This window comes from Triturus cristatus, chromosome 10 (assembly GCF_964204655.1).
Source record: "Triturus cristatus chromosome 10, aTriCri1.1, whole genome shotgun sequence".
Lineage (NCBI taxonomy): Eukaryota > Metazoa > Chordata > Amphibia > Caudata > Salamandridae > Triturus > Triturus cristatus.
The window spans coordinates 799,525,625-799,550,758 of NC_140593.1; the positions used below are offsets into that span (position 1 = coordinate 799,525,625).

Sequence of the window (25,134 nt, forward strand, 5' to 3'; positions counted from 1 at the left end):
TCAGTAACGATGTATCTGTAAGAGACATGTGTAGTTATAGATTCCTCACCTCCCCACCCATCCTCCCTGTTTTTGCGAACTGACTTCTAGGGATATGGACTCCCTTCTAGGGCCCTAATTATGTGCCCCAGTGGTCAGTGTCTTGCATGGCTCTGCGATTCTGGTGTGGAAAGACGTGTCAGAACTGACGTCAGCACGCAGGGGGCGACGTCTAAGTAGACCCTTCGACGTCATCCCAGCGACCACGACGCCAACGACTCACGCAGAGTTGAACGATGCCACCTACTGATGTGCAGGGGTACTGCTACGAAAATATTTCTCCGGATCCAGTCTGATGCCTAGGGGTAGTTCTAGGGTAAGGAATCTATAACTACATATGTCTCTTACAGATATATTGTTAACAAAGGTAAGTAACTTTTTCTACAAAGCCGAAGTTCACTATGCAAAATGCTGTTTGTTATTGTCCTCTCTGTGACGGAACTATCGCAAAAGAATCGACAATAGCGGACTTACTGGGGCTTCGACATGATTACATGAGTGAAGTTTATTATATCAACATCACTCCTTTGTTAAGACAGAGGAGCATTTTGCTTACAGTACTGAGATCTCCCCATGCCGGATTACCAGCCCAGCTACTTCCTGTTTACCTCCTGTGAGGAATGATGCCCAGCACTCCACCAAGACACGCACCCTAATGACACTTACCCACAGGTAACGGGGACGTTAGATCACCCTACAGGGATTCTGTAAGATTCACTCACCATAGACACACTAGGATAAGTAGCGCTAGGTAGAAGCACAAAATATATCAGTACTCGTATCCAAGCATATAATTTATGTAACAGCATGATGGTTGAGTTGTTAATTTTCTTTACCATTTTCATGATGCGGATTGCTTTGTTTTCTTCTATTGATAATTGCAGCACACATATTTTACACAAGAAGCATATTGCTTCATTAAATACTGATATGCCATTTTGTGTAAATTTTCTGTGGAACTCTTTAGGTATGCATGAGTTACGGTTGGACTTGGCCCTTCTGGCAGGTTCACCCCTAAACTTTTTGCAATGATCCTAGCTTTTTCCCTATGTTGTGTAAGTGGTTTTAGGCCTCTAGGCGCTTTTACACTGTGTCCCAGTGGAAAGTGCGTGCGCGCTGTTACATTTAGTGAGACTGACCTGCCCTCCCATAGGAATGCATGGGGAATGTATGCGTCCATGGTAGTTCCTGATGCGTGGGGAGTGCATGGTCGAGCTTGGTATGTGCGAACTCGTGAGAGTGAATGCTGCGCGATGATGTGTGCGGCGTTATTGTGTCTAGTATAGAAGTGCCACTTCTAGACGCTGGCATAAATGTGAAGTGACTGTCTGGCTTGTGATTGGCTGGTGTGCCTGGCTCCAGGAGTCAGGATGGGTCTGCCCCAGTGGTGAGTGGAGAGATCTGCATGTTGATGAGTGGGAGGAGTACACCTGGGACCTGAATAGGGCTGTGCTTTCCCCACACAATGCTGGCTCCGCCCTCTGTGGTGCGACTGATGACCCTGGCCTGTTCTCTGAATAGGGAGAGGGGCTGAGCAAAACAAAGTGCTCAGGAACCAGTTGCATCTGGTTCGCCCCTTCCGTGCACCTTGAGACAAAGGAAACCTGTGTATAAAAAGGTGCTGTGACCCCATGTAAAGTGTTCTCTCTGGTTCCTAATTTGAGGGGGGCCTGCTGCTGGGCGCCAGGAGGAACCGCCACTGGGGATTGCCTCCCTGCTGGAGGGCCCTGTGAGCTGGCCCCTGGGCCCAGTCTTTGCCCCCCCCCTTCATCCTAAAAGAAGACTTTCCCTGGACCTTGCCTTTATTGGAAAGAGCGCTCTCCCTCTATTGCTGGGGAGAGCTTTTCATGTTTTCCTGGAACTGTGTACTGCAGCGCCTGGGGAGCGCTATATCTTTATTTGCGGAAGAGCGCTCTATTTTTTTGTGCCTGAGCCTTGCCTGGGAGGAGCGCTGTCTCTTCCCTGGCCGAGAAGCGCTTTATGTCGATTTTTTGAAGAGCGCCCTCGTTGGGAGCAGCAGCGCCGAGCTGCGAGAGTTTCCGTGGGAATCCCGACGTAGGGATTCCCCCGCTGTTGGCCTTGATCTCAAGCGGGTGCCCACCCCGCATTGTGGTGCTCGTTGGCGGGTGCCCACCCCGCTTATGGCATAATTCCAACGGGTGCCCACCCCGCAATACCCCTAGCGGGTACCCACCCCGCCAGGGACTTTATGTAAAGATAACAGGAGCCTACCCCGCATCAAGGAAATCACCGCCGCTGGCCCGGGGGCTTCGTTGCAAGTGCTGGGCCCACCTACGTCAGCATCAGCCGTGCTGGGATTGGTCCCAGGCCTCCGGGATTCCCGTCGCGTCACCGCTAGGCCGCGCCGGGATTGGTTCCCGCGGTACGAGCCTCCCAGTGACTCAGAGGCTTGGCCTGGTAGCGCTGGGATTGGTTCCCGCTCCCTAGCGTCACCGCCCAGGCCGCGCTGGGATTGGTTCCCACGGCGCGAGTCTCCAAGTGACCGGGAGACTTAGTGTTGCGGCTCAGAGCAAGGGAAAGGAACGGCCCCCAACAACCGAGGGGCCCGACGGAGAAGAACTGTGCAGAGGCGGTAGGGAGTGCGGGACTTCACCTAACCACGAGGATTCCCCGCTCCCTCAAAGTTGGAAGGTCGGCCTCGGGAGCCGGGAGGGCCCCGCAGGAAGGAAGCTGCCTCTGCAAGAGACTGCCAGGCCCTAAGGTAACTCACGCATTGATGACCCGGGGGTTATCTAACTAGCAGCACCAGAGCGCACTCGCGCCTAAGTGACACGGGCGTTTGTGGATCTCCTAATAATTTTAAGAGGGCCAGTTCTTCGGTAGTGGCGCATAGTTGTCTCAGGAGCCCGTGCACTCCAGGGGGACATTATTATTCTAGGGCCCCAGATGGCTCCGACGCTCGGGCCATATCTATTTACGGAGCCAGTGCGCTCCAGAGGGGCAGATGATTTTTAGAGCCCAGGTGGCTCCAACGTTGGGGGGCATTTTTCACTTGGAGTCCCAGAGAGGGGCTCAGGGGGCACGCTAGTGCCCAGGCTCATTTTCCCAGCTGCCCAGCACTTAGTGGGCAGCTGCAACGTTTAGGTTGTGCCCCTGTGCCCTGTTGCTTACGCTGCTTTGGCAGCCCAGCCCTGACATTTTGGACAAAGGGCGTTTGCACCCCTGAGAGGCCAAGTTGGCCTGGGGACAGTTTCCTGTGTTGTGCCCTCACCTAGGGTACATGGTTATTTTTGCATGTGTACTTTTGCGCAATGTGCATTGCCTTTATGCTTATTTTCATTCCTAACTGTGTCCAGGCGTAGGAGACTGTTTTCCTAGTATAGGTTATGTTAGTGTGTTCATGGTTCCCTGCGTGATATATGCCTAAGGTGTTTAGGATTGCGTAGGGTGTACTTACCTTTTACCAGTGGTTACTGGTTGTGCGCTTCATTTATTATTTGTTCTACATTTCTACATTTACAATTTGGTGATTTGTGATGATTCTGACAGTGGTCCATGTGGCCCTGTCTTGTGTAAATAGTCCCCTGTCAATTCCGTCCAGTGCCAGTTGGCACAGTGTAAATTGTGTGAATATTATCTAATGTGTTTTGGTATAATACAAAGGCTATTTTTATATATAACCTTGTGTGGAGTTTCTTTTGTGGTGGGCCTTGGGTGTTGTTGCTGGGTGCGCGCGCAAACGCTTTACACATTGCCTCCGGGATAAGCCTGACTGCTCGTGCCAAGCTACCAAGGGGGTGAGCAGGGGTTATCTTTGGCGTGTAACTCCCCAGCCCTGACTTAGAGTGGTGGTTTGTGCCCCTGGGCCCAGTCTTTGCCCCCCCCCCCTTCATCCTAAAAGAAGACTTTCCCTGGACCTTGCCTTTATTGGAAAGAGCGCTCTCCCTCTATTGCTGGGGAGAGCTTTTCATGTTTTCCTGGAACTGTGTACTGCAGAGCCTGGGGAGCGCTATATCTTTATTTGCGGAAGAGCGCTCTATTTTTTTGTGCCTGAGCCTTGCCTGGGAGGAGCGCTGTCTCTTCCCTGGCCGAGAAGCGCTTTATGTCGATTTTCTGAAGAGCGCCCTCGTTGGGAGCAGCAGCGCCGAGCTGCGAGAGTTTCCGTGGGAATCCCGACGTAGGGATTCCCCCGCTGTTGGCCTTGATCTCAAGCGGGTGCCCACCCCGCATTGTAGTGCTCGTTGGCGGGTGCCCACCCCGCTTATGGCGTAATTCCAACGGGTGCCCACCCCGCAACCATCTGAATACCCCTAGCGGGTGCCCACCCCGCCAGACACTTTATGTAAAGATAACGGGAGCCTACCCCGCATCGAGGAAATCACCGCCGCTGGCCCGGGGGCTTCGTTGCAAGTGCTGGGCCCACCTACGTCCGCATCAGCTGCGCTGGGATTGGTCCCAGGCCTCAGGGATTCCCGTCGCGTCACCGCTAGGCCGCGCCGGGATTGGTTCCCGCGGTACGAGCCTCCCAGTGACTCCGAGGCTTGGCCTGGCAGCGCCGCGCTGGGATTGGTTCCTGCTCCCTAGCGTCACTGCCCAGGCCGCACTGGGATTGGTTCCCACGGCGCGAGTCTCCAAGTGACCGGGAGACTTGGTGCTGCGGCTCAGAGCAAGGGGAAGGAACGGCCCCCAACAACCGAGGGGCCCGACGGAGAAGAACTGTGCAGAGGCGGTAGGGAGTGCGGGACTTCACCTAACCACGAGGATTCCCCGCTCCCTCAAAGTTGGAAGGTCGGCCTCGGGAGCCGGGAGGGCCCCGCAGGAAGGAAGCTGCCTCTGCAAGAGACTACGAGGCCCTAAGGTAACTCACGCATTGATGACCCGGGGGTTATCTAACTAGCAGCACCAGAGCGCACTCGCGCCTAAGTGACACGGGCGTTTGTGGATCTCCTAATAATTTTAAGAGGGCCAGTTCTTCGGTAGTGGCGCATAGTTGTCTCAGGAGCCCGTGCACTCCAGGGGGACATTATTATTCTAGGGCCCCAGAAGGCTCCGACGCTCGGGCCATATCTATTTACGGAGCCAGTGCGCTCCAGAGGGGCAGATGATTTTTAGAGCCCAGGTGGCTCCAACGTTGGGGGGCATTTTTCACTTGGAGTCCCAGAGAGGGGCTCAGGGGGCACGCTAGTGCCCAGGCTCATTTTCCCAGCTGCCCAGCACTTAGTGGGCAGCTGCAACGTTTAGTTTGTGCCCCTGTGCCCTGTTGCTTACTCTGCTTTGGCAGCCCAGCCCTGACATTTTGGACAAAGGGCGTTTGCGCCCCTGAGAGGCCAAGTTGGTCTGGGGACAGTTTCCTGTGTTGTGCCCTCACCTAGGGTACATGGTTATTTTTGCATGTGTACTTTTGCGCAATGTGCATTGCCTTTATGCTTATTTTCATTCCTAACTGTGTCCAGGCGTAGGAGACTGTTTTCCTAGTATAGGTTATGCTAGTGTGTTCATGGTTCCCTGCGTGATATATGCCTAAGGTGTTTAGGATTGCGTAGGGTGTACTTACCTTTTATCAGTGGTTACTGGTTGTGCGCTCCATTTATTATTTGTTCTACATTTCTACATTTACAATTTGGTGATTTGTGATGATTCTGACAGTGGTCCATGTGGCCCTGTCTTGTGTAAATAGTCCCCTGTAAATTCCGCACAGTGCCAGTTGGCACAGTGTAAATTGTGTGAATATCATCTATTGTGTTTTGGTATAAAAATAGCCTTTGTATTATATATAACCTTGTGTGGAGTTTCTTTTGTGGTGGGCCTTGGGTGTTGTTGCTGGGTGCGCGCGCAAACGCTTTACACATTGCCTCCGGGATAAGCCTGACTGCTCGTGCCAAGCTAGCAAGGGGGTGAACAGGGGTTATCTTTGGCGTGTAACTCCCCAGCCCTGACTTAGAGTGGTGGTTTCTGCCTGACTTTAGTGCAAGCCCTAGCCAACCAGAAATCCCATTTCTAACAGTTACCAAATGAAAGAGTTCTAGATCTATTTGCACGATTTCCTTGGAGTCAGGTTTGTCATGTTCTGAGGTTGCACATTCCACCCGTTGCTGTGCCAGGTTAGGGGTACAGATGGTGAACTGTGAGCTAGCAGGACTACGGTCAACATATCCTGATGGTGTGCATGGAATTTGTCTTGCACAGTTTTGATGTTTATGTTGTCCACATATGCACAGTTATACTGAGAAAGTATGAATCATACGACGGGGAGTAATGAGCATTATGCATTGTTGTGCTAAAAACATTTTTGCACAACTATACAAATTTGTTGGGCAATGATTTGGCATTTGTTTTATATTTGAAGAATGGCTCCCCTAAAACAATTTCTGCCCTACCTTGCACAGTGGTTTAAATGCATTTTCTGGTATGTGATCTGCAGTTGCTTTATAGCCATGCCCAAGACTGAGAAATTGTGGGGAACCTGACATGTTTTCATGTAGCAATATTTTATTTCATCCCCTTTACCAGCTGTCTTGTTTAAATTAACTAGTAAACTAAAAATAATATCCAGATTTTTAATTTATGCTTTAAAATTGACAAAATACCTGTAAATGAATCAGCCTATTGATCTGGATTATGTTAGACAAATGATTGAGTGTGGTCCAAGACAAACTCTTCATGCAACATTGTAGACATTGCTTCATATAAATTGTGACTCTGATGTCTCCTGTTTCTCTTGTCAGGTCAGTCAGAGAGTGTACGAGATGTCCAGTTCAGTATCCGCGATTACTTCACCTTTGCTGCAACCTTTGAGAATGGAAATGTGCAGCTGTGGGACATCCGGCGACCGGATCGCTATGAGCGAATGTTCACTGCCCATAACGGGCCGGTCTTCTGCTGTGACTGGCATCCAGAGGACAGGTGGGGGTGGAGGTGGTGGGGGGTGGGAGAGGTGTATAGAGGACTGCTTTGTATGTGTGCACTCTTGCTTCTTTAAATTTAGTTTTTACATTGAATGGAGCCTAGTTTTGGGCAGATGCCTGCCCCCATTTCAAAAGTTCACTTTAGTTCTAATTTATTTCCCTGACCAGAGTCAGAAAAAAACAGAACTGTTGTCATGAACCTTCAGTAGGCATCTTTTCTTCACCTTCCGGTTTCTTTCCCTCATCTTATCTCACGCTTATAAAGAAATACTTGTTTGACCTACCATTATTTCCGTGGAAGCATGGGTTTCTTCAAATACTTTCCCAATGCGATGGTGATATCATATTTAAAGATGGCAGTCTAGGTGCCTGAACTGCCTTTCCCTGACAATGCATTTGCACCATGCAGGACCCACTTGAAAATGAGGGATATAGGTATCGGAGAAACTGTTTCAAGCCAACATTTTGAGGCTTCTTTCTCTTAATCCCAACACATACCCTCAAGGGCTCAGATAATGATAAAGTGGGACCTACCTCTGAAAACCATTTCTTCAAGGGACTCAGAGACCGCTTCTTCTTCCGCAGATGCTTACACCACACACATTAGCAAGCTGCAGTGTCATCACCCATCCTCATTTGACACTGACAAGTCGAAACTCTGGCATATCTTCTGGAAGATGTGAATTGAGGAAAGGTTTGTGACCATGCTCTAAAGGTTGCATCAGCTACGGTCAACGTGCTGCTGTATGCAGTCTTGATATTGTGCACAAGTGGTCTTTAGCGTTTTGTAAATAAGTATGTAGTACACATGGGAATTTTTGGACTCAAGACCACTGTAGAAAAATCACAGAATCATGTCCCTGGGATCCAAAAAAATACAAAAACAAACTGTGTAGACTTAATGGTACATCTCTTGAAAGGTGAATTATTTTGCCTATCTGGGAACCATGATTGATGCTAATCTTAATTGGGACTTTTTGTTATGCTCCATTTGTATTAATTTAGTTTGGGTTAATGGTGCTTTTTAAAAAGTTTTGCAAGAGCAAAGAAGGGTACATAAACTGCCCTTACTTACAATCTATCTGGCCAAACGTGTGGCTATGTATGGAGCTGTTGGGTTCGAATATATTTAAACCTCTCAAAATAGAACAAATATATTTCTGATATGGGTTTTTGGGTTGCTATAGTCAGCCGCCACCTTTACAGTGCACCAAGAGCCACGGTCTATCTAGAATATAAATTAAAATGTGCATCATTATTGCTATGGTTTCCAGTGTAGTCCAGTCAATTTGCTGACTGAACAAGATCAATTCTGAGAGAGATAGTACCACAGACACCCCTAACATGAACGCTTGTTTGTACTGTATCAGGGTGATGTTGCAGAAAATAGGCTGTGACTAGATCCTTAAGCATCCTTATATTTTGCCATCACTCAAAGGGAAAATAGCCACGTCGCTCCACTCTAATCTCTTGCAACAGGATAAGACCGCAGAAACAGGCATTCCAACTGTGAACGACTAGGTTCGCATAAGAGCTTATCACATGGGGTCATACTTATAATGGGTCCCTAATTCATGAGAAACGAAATTTGTTTGTATCTTTCAGGTGCTGACTTCCAGGTATGTTGAATGGGTTGGAAACAATTGTTGAACATTCCTACACTTTACCCGTGTAAAGAAAGCGTTCGTGCAATCATGTAGGCTTTTTTTTTTATTCTGTAAGTTTTTTTTATAAAGTGCCTAGGGGCAAGTTTTAATAACCTGTATTAGTGGTTACGGAATACTGCAACTGTAGGCCTGCCTTTTTATACTTACTAATGATGAATTACACTTTGATTACTTTTGCAGTTTCCACCACTGTAAATGAATCCCAAGGTGAGCATTTCTCCAGATCAGCTTTTTAGGAAGAGGTCATACTTCAGTTGACAAATTATGTGGACTAACAGATCCCTTCGAAGGATATGGTTGGGAAGTGCGTAAATATTTTCAGGAGTCTCGGAGCAATAATAGGTTACTGGGCTGGAATTCTAACAATGAGAGACATTTACCAGTGATATCCTGGGCCTTTACCTTACTATTGAACACAGAACTGGGTATCACATATACCTCTTCACCACTTAATCCTCAGGGTAGAGACATCAAGAAGTCCAAGACTTACTTGGGGAGATGATGTGGCTAGAAACATTCAATGAGCCATAGACTATCAGTCAATAAATCATTGTCCAGACAGTGATTTTGCTTGAACTTGAAACCCAACTGGCTGGTGCTGGCGTATGCATCGGGTATATACAGGTACAGTTATTGCAAGTTAGGACACATTGTCCTCTTGAGGAAAAAGTGGTGCAGTCACACTAAATAAAGGAGGGTGCTCATGGTGTGCCCCTCTAGACCACAAAGCCCAGCTCTGGGTCCTTTCTGTGGCACAGTAGATATTCATTGTACACGCATGCTTTTCATGTGTGCTCACAGCAAATATCAAACAAACATCAGATACCTGCTGTGGGAAACATAAGGTGGATTCAGGAGGGGGAGTGGTGGGTGTCCAAACAGTAGTCTGACATGCTTTCTATAGCCATGCAAGAGACTTATTTCATCCCAGCAGGGAGTATACACTGGAATTTTACTTTTCGGCCACAATGGCTTGAAAGGAAATTGGGGATCCTTCTTGAATTTGAGGAATCTTGATAAACACATTCAAAGAGACACCTGTCAATGTGTTGCCATATAACGAATAGCACTATTTTTAAATCGAGAGGACTTCATGGTTACAGTAACCCTCCAAGATGTTCCCTTCCATGTTCTGTTCTTAAAACTGTGCTTCTTGGAAGAGATCTCTTACTTCCAGTTTCCTAATTTTTACTGCTCGCCTTTGCATGAGACCATTACAGGAATGCCTGAAGCGTTATCTGTGGATGCAGCTATGTGGAAACTGGGATGACAAGATGCTAATGTAATGCTGTTTTAAGCTTAATATACGTTAAATAGGATGGCCCTAAAGCCACTGTGAGAGTAGTCTGAATAGTACCTGGTTGCTTGATCCAACTTGAGACCTTGTTACTCTGCCAGAAGCAGCCAGAGTCTGTCTTAAATATAGGGACTTAGGGGTGTCTACTTGCAGACAAGAGATACAAACTCCCAAAGTGCCACACGCCCTCTCCCCCCCCCCCCCCCCCCCAAATCTACCCTATGTGCCTACAAAGCTTGCGGGCCTGGAAGATGTTGAGGGGAAGGGCAGGAAGTAGCAGATGTTTGTAGACCAGTAGTAGCCGTGGTTCATGTGTGTTTTAATCACTTATCAGTCGTAGGCTTCGAGCTTCAATCAGATCGCCACCTGAGATACTTGAGCAATTCTGTATTCCTGAAGACACGCATTCTTGAGAGCACCAAGAGTTAGGTTATAGCCTATTCACTCTACGTTGAAAGGAGCTGGGGTGTTTTCAAGAGGGTGCTGAAGAAAACTGAATTAAAGAAGGAAGTAAAGATTTCAAGGGATGCGATGAGTAGAGACTTCATAACAAAGAAAGATGAACCAGGTCTTCCAATTTTGTGAACTAATGACATTTCTCTCCTCTTACAGGGGCTGGCTGGCCACAGGGGGTCGTGATAAGATGGTAAAAGTTTGGGACATGAACACCAACCGAGCCAAGGAAATATATTGTGTTCAGACAATTGCTTCTGTGGCACGTGTTAAGTGGCGGCCTGAGCGCAAGTACCACATTGGCACCTGCTCAATGATGGTGGACCATAACATCTATGTGTGGGATGTTCGCCGGCCCTTTATCCCTTTTGCCATGTTCGAGGAGCACAAAGATGTGACAACTGGCATTGTCTGGCGCCACCTTCACGACCCCTACTTCCTCCTGTCTGGCTCCAAGGACAGCACTTTGTATCAGCATATCTTTAAGGATGCCTGCCAGCCAATTGAACGGGCCAATCCTGAGGGCCTGTGCTATGGGCTCTTCGGAGACCTTGCTTTTGCCGCAAAGGAGAGCTTGATATCCTCAGACTCCAACCGTAAGCCATATCCTGGTGATCGGCGCCATCCAATTTTTTTCTTACGTAAGCCTGATCCTATGGAGCAGTTCGAGAACATCTCCAGTGCCCTGAGCGTCTTTGAAACAGACCTGGAAAGTAACTCGATGAGCTGGTTTGTGACGACTGCTAAAGAGTATGCACTAGCTGGCAGACCTCTTGGGGAGCTGTGTGACCACAATGCAAAGATTGCAAAAGAGCTTAATCGTTTCCAGGTACTGTGCCAGGTGTTGAGTGGACCATGACCTGTCTGGTACTGGGTGGGAGGCAAACTGCCTAGTCCAATGGGGCTATGCACGTGTCTGGTAGCGAATGAATGACTCTGTCATCTGGTGCTGGATGATCCGGGTGCTCATTCAGCGGCAGGACTGCTGTGTGTTTGTCTGGTGTTTGGTGAGCTGTCCTCCCTTCTACATCATTCGCTTTGTAATGCACGCTGGCACTGAGCGTGCCATTTGGTTGTGCCAGGAACATGTCTAATGCCTGAAGAGCTGGATGCCCTTATTTGTGAGGTGTTGGACTGATGTTGGGTGGCCTGAGAACCACGCACTATGTTACTGTGTGGTTTTGAGGATAATTCATTTATTGTTCTTTTGAAGTTGTCTAAGGATGGAGTCTAGTTTTCTTGTGATAAATGGCACGGTCATTGGAATACTGAGTAGAGGCTTGGGAGTGTGACTGACATTTAAAGTGCTGAAGCTCTAGCAGGCTAACTGATGCCAATATTTGAGGAATCCAGCATTACTGGGGCTAGGGGGAGCAGGGTGAATTCTCTGCAAGAGATTTTGGGCACTCCGTGATTAAAGAATTTGGCTTATAGTAACAGAACCTTCCACCTGCTAGATTCTCCATTCATAAATGATTGATCAGCTGGTTACTTTTTGGTGCCTTTGTGACTGGTTTGAGATCAGTCCTGTTCCCTATAGGAGAAGCACCAACTTGACACAAATTGCCACCCTTTTTTTGTCCATGGAGAAGAAAAGGATTGAATGGTCATGGAGTCTAAATCTGTGCAGTGTGAATGGATTTGCACAAAATAGCTGTGGTTCACATGATCGGTGATATATTAACTCCACACAAGCATATAGTCATGGAAGTGTTTGTGATGTAGTACCCTAAAATCAGTAATGGCCCGACTTGGAAAAAGAAAGACTCTTTGCATCCTATGGTACTAGCTGGACTGCTGTTAGCAAACTTGAACGGCTGCAGTGTTTGGGTGCTCCTATTCCAAGGCGTACTTGGTTAAATCCTTTGGCCGTGGCACTGACCTGCCTGGATGCCTTTAATGAAAGCTTCTGAGGATTATCAGTCAGCTCATGCTTAACCTGTCCTGCATTTATTCTTCTCATTCTTGAAATCATTTTCTTTCACAGGTGGCTCAGACATGGACCATGCTAAGAATGATTTATTCAAGCCCTGGAACCATGCAGTCAGCCAACATGAACCACAGCATCGGCAAGAGTGGCTCCGCTCTTCCGCTTCTTAATAGGTAAATCAGAGAGCGAGAATTTTAAACCAAATCAGAGCATATTAAGCTCTGAATATGTGGACTTTTTGTTCCCTTATTTGTTATGCATGCATTTGGAGAATATCCTTAATCCTTTTGAGGCCACTGTTTAGAGTCCCCGCTTCATCCATAGCATGCAATTAATTTGTAATTTTATCTCTGCAAAAATAATAAATCAACTAGGGGTTGCAAAAACGCAGACACGCAACCTGATTGGAGCGTAACCCCGAACATACATAAGCGTCTCTAACTGCCATTTCCCAGCGTTCTCCAAGGCTAATCCTGGCCATTGAACATGCCGCTCTGAATAATTGCCTCCTGCAATTTACCACTTACTTACAACTTTTAAGTTAATTTTGATTTTCTCCTTTTTCCCAGCTTGTATATCATGTGAGTCCACAAATGGCACTATTCCACCTAAGCACATCCACCCCTCGTTTACATTTTACCAAATGTACACTTACATATGTCCGCATTTGTTCACAAAAAGCCACAAAGCCGAATGTGATTATACAATTTGAATGTAAAAAAACGTAGTTTTGGACTGATAAGCCTTTTGTTAAAAGACCCACGTCCATAATTGCAGGGGCTGCTGCAGAGATTTAGGAGCTTACAGTTGCTCAACAGAAAATTGATACACATCTCAGGACATTAGAAAGAAGTCTGCACACAGCTTTGTTTTATTAATTTAAAATCTGTTCAGCTGAATTTTGAAGACTTGAGGCCTGATTTAGATCTTGGCGGACAGGTTACTCCGTCACAACAGTGATGGATAGCCCGTCCGCTGAAATATAAATCCCATAATATCCTATGGGATTTATAGTTTGGCAGACGGGATATCCATCACCGTTGTGATGGAGTAACCCATCCACCAAGATCTAAATCAGGCCCTAAGTCACTGACTAAAATTTCCACACTTGCTTAAAAGGCCGCTTTATACTTGAAATACCCCTGCTGAACCCATTTGTACTTGCCAGCTCTTTCTTTCTCTCCCTTCCATCACAACCCCTTGTGCTTACAACAACTGGGAACTTGGCACTCCTCTCCTTACTGCCCACACCGATTCTGAATAATAAAATCACATGAAGATCATGTGCTACCGTGTCCCACTAACGAAACAAATATGAGCCATATAGCACTAATAACTTGTACAAGTTGGAACTTGGTGTGCATTTCTCATGTTTATCTACCTATTCAGCTCAAACTGCTTAGTAAACTGTTATTCTTCTAACAGAAAATGTGTTTCTTTTCTTTCCTTTGTATCTGGCGCACTAACAGCCATAATCTATCTGGACAGTAAATTCACAGCAACAGGACTAGCTTGGCCTGTTGAGCAACCTAGAATTGCACTACAAGCCACATGTCTAGTTTTGCCTGTGATGGGACAGACTGATCCTGGAGACGCCCATGCTTTTCTGGCTGCTACGGCAAGATTACATTCTTTAAATTATATTCATGATTTCTTGTTTGAGGCAAGTGAGATCAGCTGTTTCCACCTTTTGCTATTCATTTAAATATTTATTCAGAGCAGCGTAATATTATATGCTCAGATATAACATGATTTGCCAGTTACACAAGGGAGACAACATGGTAATAAGTACAGGACTTTCTTTGTTATTTTTTTTCTTTTTCAAAACCCATTTTTACGTCAGCAGATTAAGTAGCCATATTTCTGACAGGATAAGTACAAAAAAAACTGATCGGTATTGTAGCATCCAAGCTGGTGACTTCTATGACAATAGAGCGCCATTTACAATATAATAAGAAGAACATTTTGGGCCTGTAAATATCAGCCCATAACATTATAACCAATTGTGCTATGTACCTTGTCATAGTCCATGTATCGTACCCATTAAGCCAGTTCACTCTGTGACGTAGTCCTTTGTATCGTTACCCTCCCTGCGATTTGTTCGCATAAGGCCTCCAGATCAGTAGTTCGCAGTGGAGGGGGTTCCAAAAGGAGACCTCTAAAGTCTGCCCATCGTTTCCAAATTTTGGGGTGCTTCTGTGGGCAGCCCCGCGCTTTAAATATAGGTTGCTCCTGACCCATGCACCAATCAAGACCTGCCTTTCACGCTCCCAGTTTGGTTGGAGCCTGGTCCTTCCATGCCTTAGCTATGTCTCTTTTAGCCAAGGTGAGGCCCAAGAACAGCAAATGCCTTTTATAGCTATTTCCCACTATTTCTTCTGTGATATGTAGCAGGCCAAGCTTTGGAGACTAGGGTATTTCCCACCCCAATACTTCTGATAAACAGGTTGTGACCCCCCCTCCAAAATCTATTGAGCGCAGTGCTTTCCCAAATGGTGTGTATCAATGTGCCCTCTGCGCCACCACATCGTAGACCAGTAGGGGAAGGCATCAGTCCCACTCTCCACAGCCTATGTCTGGTAAATTAAACGCGGTGTAAGTACTTGAACTGGATAAGTCTTAAGCTTGAAGCTATTGCGGCGCCCCGTGGGCATTTCAGCGCCTCTGTCCAGCCATCACTATCAAGGGGACCTTTGTCTACCTTCCATTTCTCTCGGAGTGAGTCTAGTGTAGTAGAGAGATTCTCTTCCAGGGGATACTCCTCAGTAGTCATAAGCACTGAATAATCCCCGCCCATGTGCGGGACCCCGGAGCATATACAAAAATACATATATATGTGTATGTTTAGAACCACAAGTACATAGTACTTCCAAAACATACTTATATACATGTATATACATATAAATATGCAGCCTATAATAGGTCCAATAGACTGAATTGCCAAAATTACATGGATTTCTACTATAAGAAAATAATAGCACATGTAAATAATGTAACATAGAACATATACTGCAGTAGTGTTCAACAACAACCCTTTATATTCATAAAGAAAAACAGGTAATTGCAGGCAATTTGTTCTTAGGCTGCATAGATGAATAATCATCACCGTAAAACAAAGAACTGGCACCTTGCCTTTAAGGCTTCAGAGAACCTGGACACCGTGCCTTTAAGACCTCCAGGAGCCCCCTGCTCCCATCATGCACCACAGGTGACAGTTAGGTCAGTTCTTTTTTCTGGCCCCTTCTGTGAGGATCCTGGAGCTTGAGCTCGGTCTTTTTTTACTTTTTCCAGTCAGAAATTGATTTTCTACTACTTCATTCGACATTTTTCTTTGCTGGTATTAGTTTCTAACTATTTTCTGACATTTTCACTCCTTTTTTTATGTCAGAAATGCCAGCTTTGTTTAACAAATGTCCTTCCTGTGGGAAGAAAATGATGAAATCCAACCCTCACTCTGTGTGTATTGTGTGTTTGCCATCCTCGCACAACTCACAGAAGTGTTACTGCTGTCTACAATTTTCTAAAAGGACTCTGCGTGACAGAGAAAGATCAGACTTCATGCGTCGATGGAGAGAGGAAAAACCAAAAGTGGCCTTGAAGTGCATTCCAAGAAGCCCTCCTTTCATGGATTACATAAGAAGTGTCGATCTGCTTCCCCAGCTTCCAGAAGAAAGCAGATTCCAGAGTGCTCGCCGTCAGCATCGAAATCAGCGTCAGGAAAACATGTAAGTCATTCTACGACGTCGAGGGATAGATCGCCGTCGAAGAGACGAGAACCGACGTCGACAAAAAGTAAGTCGACGTCGAGGCATACTTCGGGCTCGAAGTATGTGGGTGAAGACAAAGCCAAGTCGACATCAAAACACCCGTCGACGTCGAGGCACGGTCGACATCGAGATCTCCACCGCCTCCTCGAAGGTTGGCATAGAGAGGTTCGACAACGAGAAACCCCTCTCAGACCCACAGATGGTAGACGTCGAGGGCACGATCGACTACGAGAAAGTCGACGTCAAGAGCACCACATCCCAGCCGACGTTCAACGTCGAGAAGACGGTCACGGTCGCCGTTGAGGAGACCGATGTCGAGAGCATCATCGCAGAGACACGAGTCTTCAAGTGTGTCTCCACAGCGGTCGACGTCGGTGGTGGCTTTATCTGGATTGACGTCGAGGCGTTCGACGTCGAGGGAACGGATTGTTGCCACTTCAAAAGACGCACCAGAAAAAACAAGCTTGGCGTCAAGAACACAGCGGTCGATGTCGAGAGAAGTGTCATCTTCTCCTGGAATAAACATTTTAAAGGTCACACCGGAGGGATCTCCGGCTCCAAGAGAGACAGCTCCTACTAACTTATTTCCACGATGGCTGGAGAGTATACGACAATGGAAAATGCAACCTGGACTTCCGGGCGCGGAATTCTCCAAGCCTCTATCGCCACCCAGAGTCTCTGGGGACTCCCTCCACGCAGGTCTCCAAGAAGGTTTAGATCACCTGTGGAAAGGCGTTCCAGATCAAGAGCGCGTTCAAGATCTCACCGCTCTCCTACTCCTAAGAGAAGACGTAGATCTCCAACAACAACAACGTCAACAAGGTCTTCCATTAGAGATTACTCTCCTACTCTATCCACTACACCCCCGTCCAGGGTGTCCCCGATAGACGATCTCAGAACTTTTAATGAAGTCCTCTGCAGAGGTGCTAACAAGCTTAATATCACTATGTTTACACCTCCAGTTTCAACGTCATTCATCTATGAACCTTTACATCACAAGTCTTCTGCAAAGCCTCCGCTGCCTTTGGTGCCGGGTCTGCTGAATCCAGCAATGCAGACCTTCCGTACTCTGGCTACGTTGGGATCAGTTCCCACGCGGATATCCAAGAAATATATGGCTCCAAAGCAGGACCTGTTTTTTCTTCGCACAGTCCCACCTCCAGACTCGGTGATAGTGGCTGCAGCCAGGAAAGCACATTCGGCTACATGTTCTTCGCCACCAGAGAAGGACAGCATAAATATGGACTTGCTGGGCAAACGAATATGCTGTACATCGGCTTCGGTGATGAAGGTGGCTAGTGCTTCTGCCCTGCTGGGCCGGTACGATAGATCTCTCTTGGACTCTTTGACAAGATTTACAGAGAAGCTGCTGAAGGAAGATCAACAGGACTTCCAGGAGATATTATAAGAAGGCGGGCTGGTAGATAATCAAATTATCAGTGCAGCCGCAGATGCATCTGACTTGGCGGCCCATGGATACTTACATGGCATCTGCTCAAGGAGATCGGCATGGCTTCGTCTTACGGGGCTAAAACCTGATGCACAAAGAAGGATCATGAACCTTCCATTCAATGGATCCTCTCTTTTCGGTTCCCATGCGGACAACAAAATGTCCAAGATGAAGAATGACTTGGACACTCTGAAAGCGGTTGGCTTAGAAAAACAGAAAGAGTTTAGGCGTAGATTCCGTCCCTATGATCGATGTGCCTCTCAACAGAGGGTTCAAACCCCTCACTGGAACACACAAAATCAGGGTCAACAATCCAGGTCCCAGTACCAACAAAGAAGACCTGGACAAGGGAGAGGATCTACAAAACAGCAACTTAACGCTCCTAAACAATCATCAAAGTAATGAGGGATGGCTTCCTCCATGCCAGTTGACCACTTCGGTGAGAGGAAGTGTTATGTTACATCTGGAGGAGTGGGAGAAGTTAACCAAGGACAAGTGAGTTTTGAATATTGTGCAGAATGGCTATCTGCTCAGGTTCAAATCCCCACCACCAACAGTTCCTCCACAGCAAAGGGCTCTTCAAAAACACCACTTGCTACAAGCAGAAGTAAACGTTCTCCTCCAAAAATATGCCATAGAAAAGGTCCCTATTCCACAAAGAGAGCAGGGGATTTATTCTCGCTATTTTCTGGTTCAGAAAAGAGGTCCTACCAAAGAATACAGACCAATACCCGACTTAAGGCTGCTGGACAAGTACATTCGAAAAAATAAATTTCGCATGTTGGCGTTACATCAAATATTCCCTCAACTTCATCAGGGAGATTGGCTGTACGTAATAGACTTGCAGGACTCGTACATTCATATTCCAGTGTCCATAAAACATCGAAAATGTTTGCGATTTCAAGTGTCTGCCCAACACTTTCAGTTCAAAGTTCTCCTGTTCGGGCTCAAATCAGCCCCCCGGACGTTTTCCAAGTGCATGGCAGTGGTGGCAGCTTTTCTTCGCAAGCAACGGATATTCATATACCCCTATATGGACGACTGGCTTCTGAAGAGCTTGTCACCTGCTCTGCTTCAGAATCATCTCTCGTACTGCCTGCAGCTACTAAACAGGTTGGGCTGTCATGTGAATTACAAGAAATCAATCTTCATCCCATCACAGAAGATCCACTATCTGGGTGCCTTACTAGACACCGCAGAAGCAAGCGTGTGTCCTTTCTTAAAGAGGCTAAGAGGCCTTCCACTAGACAATCCTATGTTTTTAAGTGGAAGAGGTTTTATTTATGGTGCACGAACAGTGGACATGATCCTGTCCAGGGTCAGAAATAGGTGCTTTTACCATATTTACTTCATTTGGCCAAATCTGGTTTGAAATTTTCCTCTATTAAGGTGCATCTTGCAGCTATTACAGCGTATAGAAAATCACCTAATCAGATTTCCTTCTTCAAAATCCCTGTGGTCAAAGATTTTCTCGAGGGATTAAGAAAGGTTTACCCTCCAGTTAGAGCTCTGTCGCCACCTTGGGAGCTCAACATTGTATTAACGAAATTGATGGGTGCTCCTTTCGAGCCCATTCATAGAGCTTCTTTACAACATTTGACATGGAAAGCTGCGTTTCTCGTGGCTATCACCTCTGCTCGCAGAGTAATTGAGATCCAAGCACTATGTTGTAAAGAGCCCTATACTGTTTTTCATGCAAACAGAGTGGTTTTTAGAACGCACCCGAGTTTTTTACCCAAAGTAGTCTCGGATTTCCATATTAACCAAACAATCACTCTCCCCACTTTCTTTCCGAATCCTTCAAATCCTCCGGAAAGGTCCCTCCACTCTTTGTATCTTAAGAGGGTTCTGAAGTTTTACTTAAACAAAAAGCTTGAGGAAAACGGACCTACACTTTATAAACTATGGGTCCATAAATTCTGGTTCTGCTGCTTCGAAAAGGTCTATCTCTAGGTGGATTGTATCTTGTATATCCTTGCCCTATCAATTAGCCAACAGAGTCCTTCCTGGCAAGCCTAAGGCCCATTCCACTAGGGGAAAGGCTTCTACCACAGCTAAGAAGCATTCCTATGGCAGAGATTTGTAAAGCGGCCACATGGCGCTCAGTGCATACTTTCACACACCATTACTGTTTGGACTCTGATACACAGGCGGATGCCCAATTCGGGCAAGCCTCACTCAAAAATCTGTTTGGATAATTACTTGTTAGATGCTGTGTTAAAAATTATTGTGTCTGTTTCCTCATCCGCGAGGAAGTGGGTATGGGCTTGCTACTCTATTCAGTGCTTATGACTATTGATGAGTATCCCCTGGAAGAGAAGGATAAGTTACTTACCTGTAATCCTAGTTCTCTTCCAGGGGTATACTCATCAAAGTCATAAGCAACCCTCCCGCCTCCCCGGATGAGCATTAACAGAATGGTAATGTGTTATTTGCATCTGATATCCTGGTTACTACATGTTAGTACGCCGTACAAAAAGAACTGACCTAACTGTCACCTGTGGTGCATGATGGGAGCAGGGCACTCCTGGAGGTCTTAAAGGCACAGTGTCCAGTTTCTCTGAAGCCTTAAAGACAAGGTGCCAGTTTTTAGGTCGAGGACCGCCGGTCTGCCGAAGGCAGAACCGGAAGTCGGAGATTTAATGACTTGGAGAAGAGGGGCTTGAACCCGCCCCTCTTCTCCCCTGTTCTCCATTGGCTGGCCTCTTGAATGCTGGCCAGCCATTGGAGAAGAGGTCCGTCACTCCGAACAGGCCCCGTCCTTTTCAGATTCGGGGGCGTGTTTTTTTAAAGAAGTCTAATTATCTCCTCCAGCCAATGGCAGGAGGAGAACACGCCCCCGAATCCGAAAGCTCCGCTGCCTTTCTCCGAGGAATTTCTGCTTCGCCTCGGAGAAAGGCGGTGGTGTCTTCCGGTGCCCTCGTTTTTTTTTGCTCTTTATCTTTCTGTGACTTAATTATTTATTTTTTGTTTTACTCGGGCCCTCCCCCTGTATTGCAAGCCGCGACAGAAATTGTGCAAGACTGTTTTGTGACCTTAACTTTATGCGCTTTGGTTCGTCCCCGTGAGCCTCGGGGACTTACAAAAGGAAACGCTGAAAACAACACCGAAGATTGTTCTCCAAGTAAACGCAGCCACAGAGTGAGCAGGCCCGTCACCGGGCAGTTGAAAGGCAGTGGAAACAGCCTGAGTAAAAACATACCTGTTGCATTATGAATGGAGGAGTGCGTTGTAAATAAAAGACACCTACCTCCGCCGTTGTAAACCTGCACAGACAACCTTTCCGTATTCGTGTCAAAAACCTGCTTTTCAGCAAAGAAAAAGATGTTAAGGCTCTGTATGTCAGCCGTCCACGCTTTAGGAAGGCGATTCCAACCCTCGTTCAAAACAGCCCTGGTGCAGCTGTGGGGCCCCGTCTCTCTCCCAGTCCCCCGCTGGGCTGCTGTCACTTCACGTGGCACAGCGAATCACCTTTCCTGCCGGTTGAATTAGCCTGTGCTCTCCCTCCAAATGTCGGAACCACTCGTTCCGACATTTGAGGGTGAGCACTGACTCGTAGCGTGAGCAGTATAGCCTCTGGCTGCCGTCTTCCGTCAACCAAACTGGTGTCTTTGGGGCCCGATTCACCCTCCGGCCTCTGTTGCATTTCCGTCACCACACGAGGCCACCGAGGGGCCTCTGCTGCTGTTTGAGACAGACCGGGCCGCACTTGTCAGGGCCGACCAGACTGTCACGCCGCGGAACCCTTCAAGCACACTGAAATCCTATTATTTATTTTATTGTGCATTTTTAACTCGAGGTAAACCCACACTTTAATGTTTATGTAATGGTTTCCGTAAAGCGCTCGTTGCAACCCTTCGGTATCGAAGCGTTACTCTGTAATGAAGTGCGTGTGACTCATGCGCGAGGCACAGGTGATTTGAACAGGATCGTAGTTCATTAATATCAGCTTTAATGTCATTTAATGTGGGCTTGAGCAGTCATTATATTTACCGTGGGGTAAGCCATCAAAGAGGGCCGCAGCTGCAAGCCAGTCCCTGGGCCCCGCTCTTTTGGTTGTCGGGTATGTTAGTGCATCACTGCTGTAATCCGGCCATATGCCAACAGCAATAAGCATTCAGGGACTCCAACCTAAAATGCCACGAGTGACCATAAAGGTCTCGGCATGCTCACTGTAGCTGGCTGAAAGCAGGGCTGGCGGAAAAGCTCTCAGATGGTATGTGTTGTGCACCAGCTGCTCAGCCTCGGACAGAGACAAGCAGCTGGGCATCCAGAGAAGGTTCTTATCCCCGGTGCCTGTATTTGGAAAACTCTCTTGCACGAGCTGCGATGTCCAGCTGCATATACAGAGCATGCACTACGCGGGGATTAAAAAACGACACGCGTACTCTTAAAATGTAACGAGGCGCTACATATGGAACTTTACGCATACCTATACTGGAATTTTAAAATGCTATCCACGTGCATTTGTTTGCTTAGATGTTCTGCGCGCGCACACAAACTCACTTGAAATATATGGTGATGCTAAACCTGTAGCTGAAAAGGTATTCGGTCCACGCGATAGTTTTAAAATAGTGTTCATTATGCAGAACCTGTTATGTGCACACCACCCACACTTAACATGTAACGCTCTTCTTGAGGTGCACACGCATTCTTTAAGAATGTTAAAATGCCACCCGCAGTCGAGGCATGACTATGGTACAGTTCATATTGATCTTATGTGGAAGCAGTCGAGTAGGGCAGGCTGACGGGAGCCTGTTGGCATTGGCCGTTTGCGGTGACGCCTGTTTTTCAAGCGGAGGAGGAATGTTGCAGGTTCAGACGCCGAAAACGTGAAGTTCATTTCAGCATACATTCCCAAGAAACCATTCAGTGGCATCAAGTCACACTTGCCCCATTTGATGTGTAAGTAGTCTACTGTCACTCAGCATTATGTTAATTCTTGTATCTTTCTTCTGTTGCCAACTTTACCAATTATTGATGAAGGAGAAAGCCCAACCCCCCATCTTAAATGGATCTTCCGGAAATTTATAAGAAATCACAAGCCAGCCCCCCTACATTAAACGCAGGCCAGTGAGTGCACTATTTTATTTGGACAACCCTACATAACTTGATAGAACTGCAGATGTACAAGTAAGCCAGCTAATTTCCCCTGAAATGTCTTGCAAGGCAAATAAACGTATTAATATTAAAAACCCGAGGTCAAGCACATTAATAGGAATAGTTCGTTTAGCCGGACACTAAATAATGCACAGAAAGCTCAACACTGTGGACCCTTATAAGGTGAGTGAAAAAAGACTGTCTGCTGAAGACCTGTTTCTCTCAAGGATGTTCGGCAATCAAAGACACATTTTGTCCTGTTTGCGGCTCACCGAGTGAGGCAACTGACGGTGCAGGTATGATTTTATGATCTGCATTTGCATTTACACCCTCGTTGTTTCTGTGTTTTGTACTGCACACAGTGTGCTTGCACATGGCTCTCTGCGCTCTGCCTTCGCCAGCGTAAACCGCTCTGGCCACGTGGCCCGCGCTATATAAAATCCAAAATAAGCCACGGAGAGCAGTGCTTGGGTGTGGGGGAGGGGGTGTTTCCTATAGGACAGGTTCTGAGAACACACTAACAAAATCTCTTAGGCACACGAACAAGACCTACACCATATGCTAATAACATTTGCACCCCCTTTCACACTTGCTCCTACGAGGGCAAGGTGTAACAAGCATTTACAATGCAATGGTCTCGGCATTGGTAAAGTTAGAGCTATTGGCATTGCTCATGACATTATTTTTGTTTATGTTTTTGTTTTTAAAACATTAACCCCTTCGCTGCTAGGCCTTTTCCCCTCCTGTGCTAAGCCTTTTTTGGGCTATTTGGGGTAGTGCGCGCTTAGGCCCCTGTAACTTTTTGACCACATTAGGTATCCACGCCAAATTTGCGTCCTTTTCTTCCAACATCTTGGGGATTCTAAAGATACCCAGGGTTTGTGGATTCTCCTAGAGGGTTCCCAGAAATTAGTCAAAATACAGCAAAATTTTGTTTTTTTTGTGAAAAATGGGAAAAACGGGCTGCAAATGGAAGCGTCTGGGTTTTTCTCTGCAAATGGTATCAAAAAAGGGTTTGTGGGGCTGAAATCACCATTTCTCCAGCTTTTAGGGAATGACAGAATTTTGTCAGAAAACCAACATTTTTTACACAGTTTTGGCATTTTTCTGGGACATACCCTATTTTTGCTATTTTTTGTGCTTTCAACCTCCTTCCAGTTAATGGTAGAAATGGGTACAAAAACAATAATGGATCCTGGAAAGCTATACATGTTTGAAAAGTAGACAATTCTGAATTCAGCAAGGGGTCATTTGTGTAGATCCATCAAGGTTTCTTTATAGAAACTACCAGTTAAATATAGGAAAAATTAAAAATTAGTTGAAAAAAGCAGCCTTTTGAGTCAGCGTTTTCACCTGTAACTTCTTCTAATTATCACATCTCTTAGAAAGCAATGTACCGTTACATCCACTGGACCTTCCTGGTTGTGGGGATATATAGGACTTGTAGGTTAACCAAGAGCCCAAGGAACCCAGAGTAAAAAACTGAGCAGCATTTTGTAATGGTTTTTTTTTTGTTCCGGGTATATAGCAATTATTGTGGGAAAATGTATACATGGAAAAATCGGTATGAAAGACACCTATGTATTTCTGAAATGGGAACAAATTACAGAGTTTAGAAACAGTGCATATTTGCACATTTTCGAAATTGGGAATACTCATACTTGCATGACAATTATTGGTCATTTTTCAAAATGACTTTTTTTTTACGCAATGTCTTTCATTTGGAAGGGAGAAATGCATCCGAAATCAATAGGTAATAACAGTTGCTTTACAAATCTGAACTACCCTACGTCTCCCGATAAAAATGGTACCTCACTTGTGTGGGTAGGCATAGTGCCCACGACAGGAAGTGGCTCAAAACCTAAGCTGAACACACCACATTTTCACACTGAAAATTTACACTTTTTTTGCGAAGAGTCTAGCTGTAGTTTTTGAACCCTAGCCCTGCCGGCACCTAGGGAAACCTAGCAAACCTATACATTTTTTAAAACTAGACACCCAGGGGAATCCAGGATGGGGTGACTTGACTGCCTCCCACCATGGTCTGTTACCCAGAATCCCTTGCAAACGTAAAACAATGACAAAAAAAACACATTTTCCCCACATTTCTGGGATGGAAAGTTCTGGAATCTGCGTGGATCCACAAATTTCCACCCACCCCACGTTCCCCAAAGTCCTACGAGAAAAATGGTACCTCACTTGTGTGGGTCGGCCTAGTGCCCGCGACAGGAAACGGCGCAAAACGCAAGGTGGTCACACCTCAATTTTGCAGTGAAAAATGACCCCTTTTTGGCAAAGTGACTAGCTGTAGTTTTTGAACCCTAGCCCTGCCGGCACCTAGGGAAACCTAGCAAACCTATACATTTTTGAAAACTAGACACCCAGGGGAATCCAGGATGGGGTGACTTGACTGCCTCCCACCATGGTCTGTTACCCAGAATCGCCTTGCAAACGTAAAAAAATGACAAAACACATTTTCCCCACATTTCTGGGATGGAAAGTTCTGGAATCTGCGTGGATCCACAAATTTCCACCCATCCCACGTTCCCCAAAGTCCTACGAGAA

At 46.4% G+C, this 25,134-nt stretch overlaps 1 protein-coding gene across 2 annotated transcripts in view; it reads left to right on the forward strand.

Moving 5' to 3' along the window:
• WDR24 (WD repeat domain 24) overlaps positions 1-25,134 on the forward strand; it is a 175,661-nt gene that overhangs the window by 69,590 nt on the left and 80,937 nt on the right. For both annotated transcript variants that reach the window (XM_085628341.1, XM_085628340.1), the window contains exons 3-5: positions 6,726-6,903; positions 10,482-11,151; positions 12,310-12,425. In XM_085628341.1, coding sequence (XP_085484467.1) covers positions 6,726-6,903; positions 10,482-11,151; positions 12,310-12,425 — 964 coding nt within the window. The remainder of the gene's footprint in view (positions 1-6,725; positions 6,904-10,481; positions 11,152-12,309; positions 12,426-25,134) is intronic.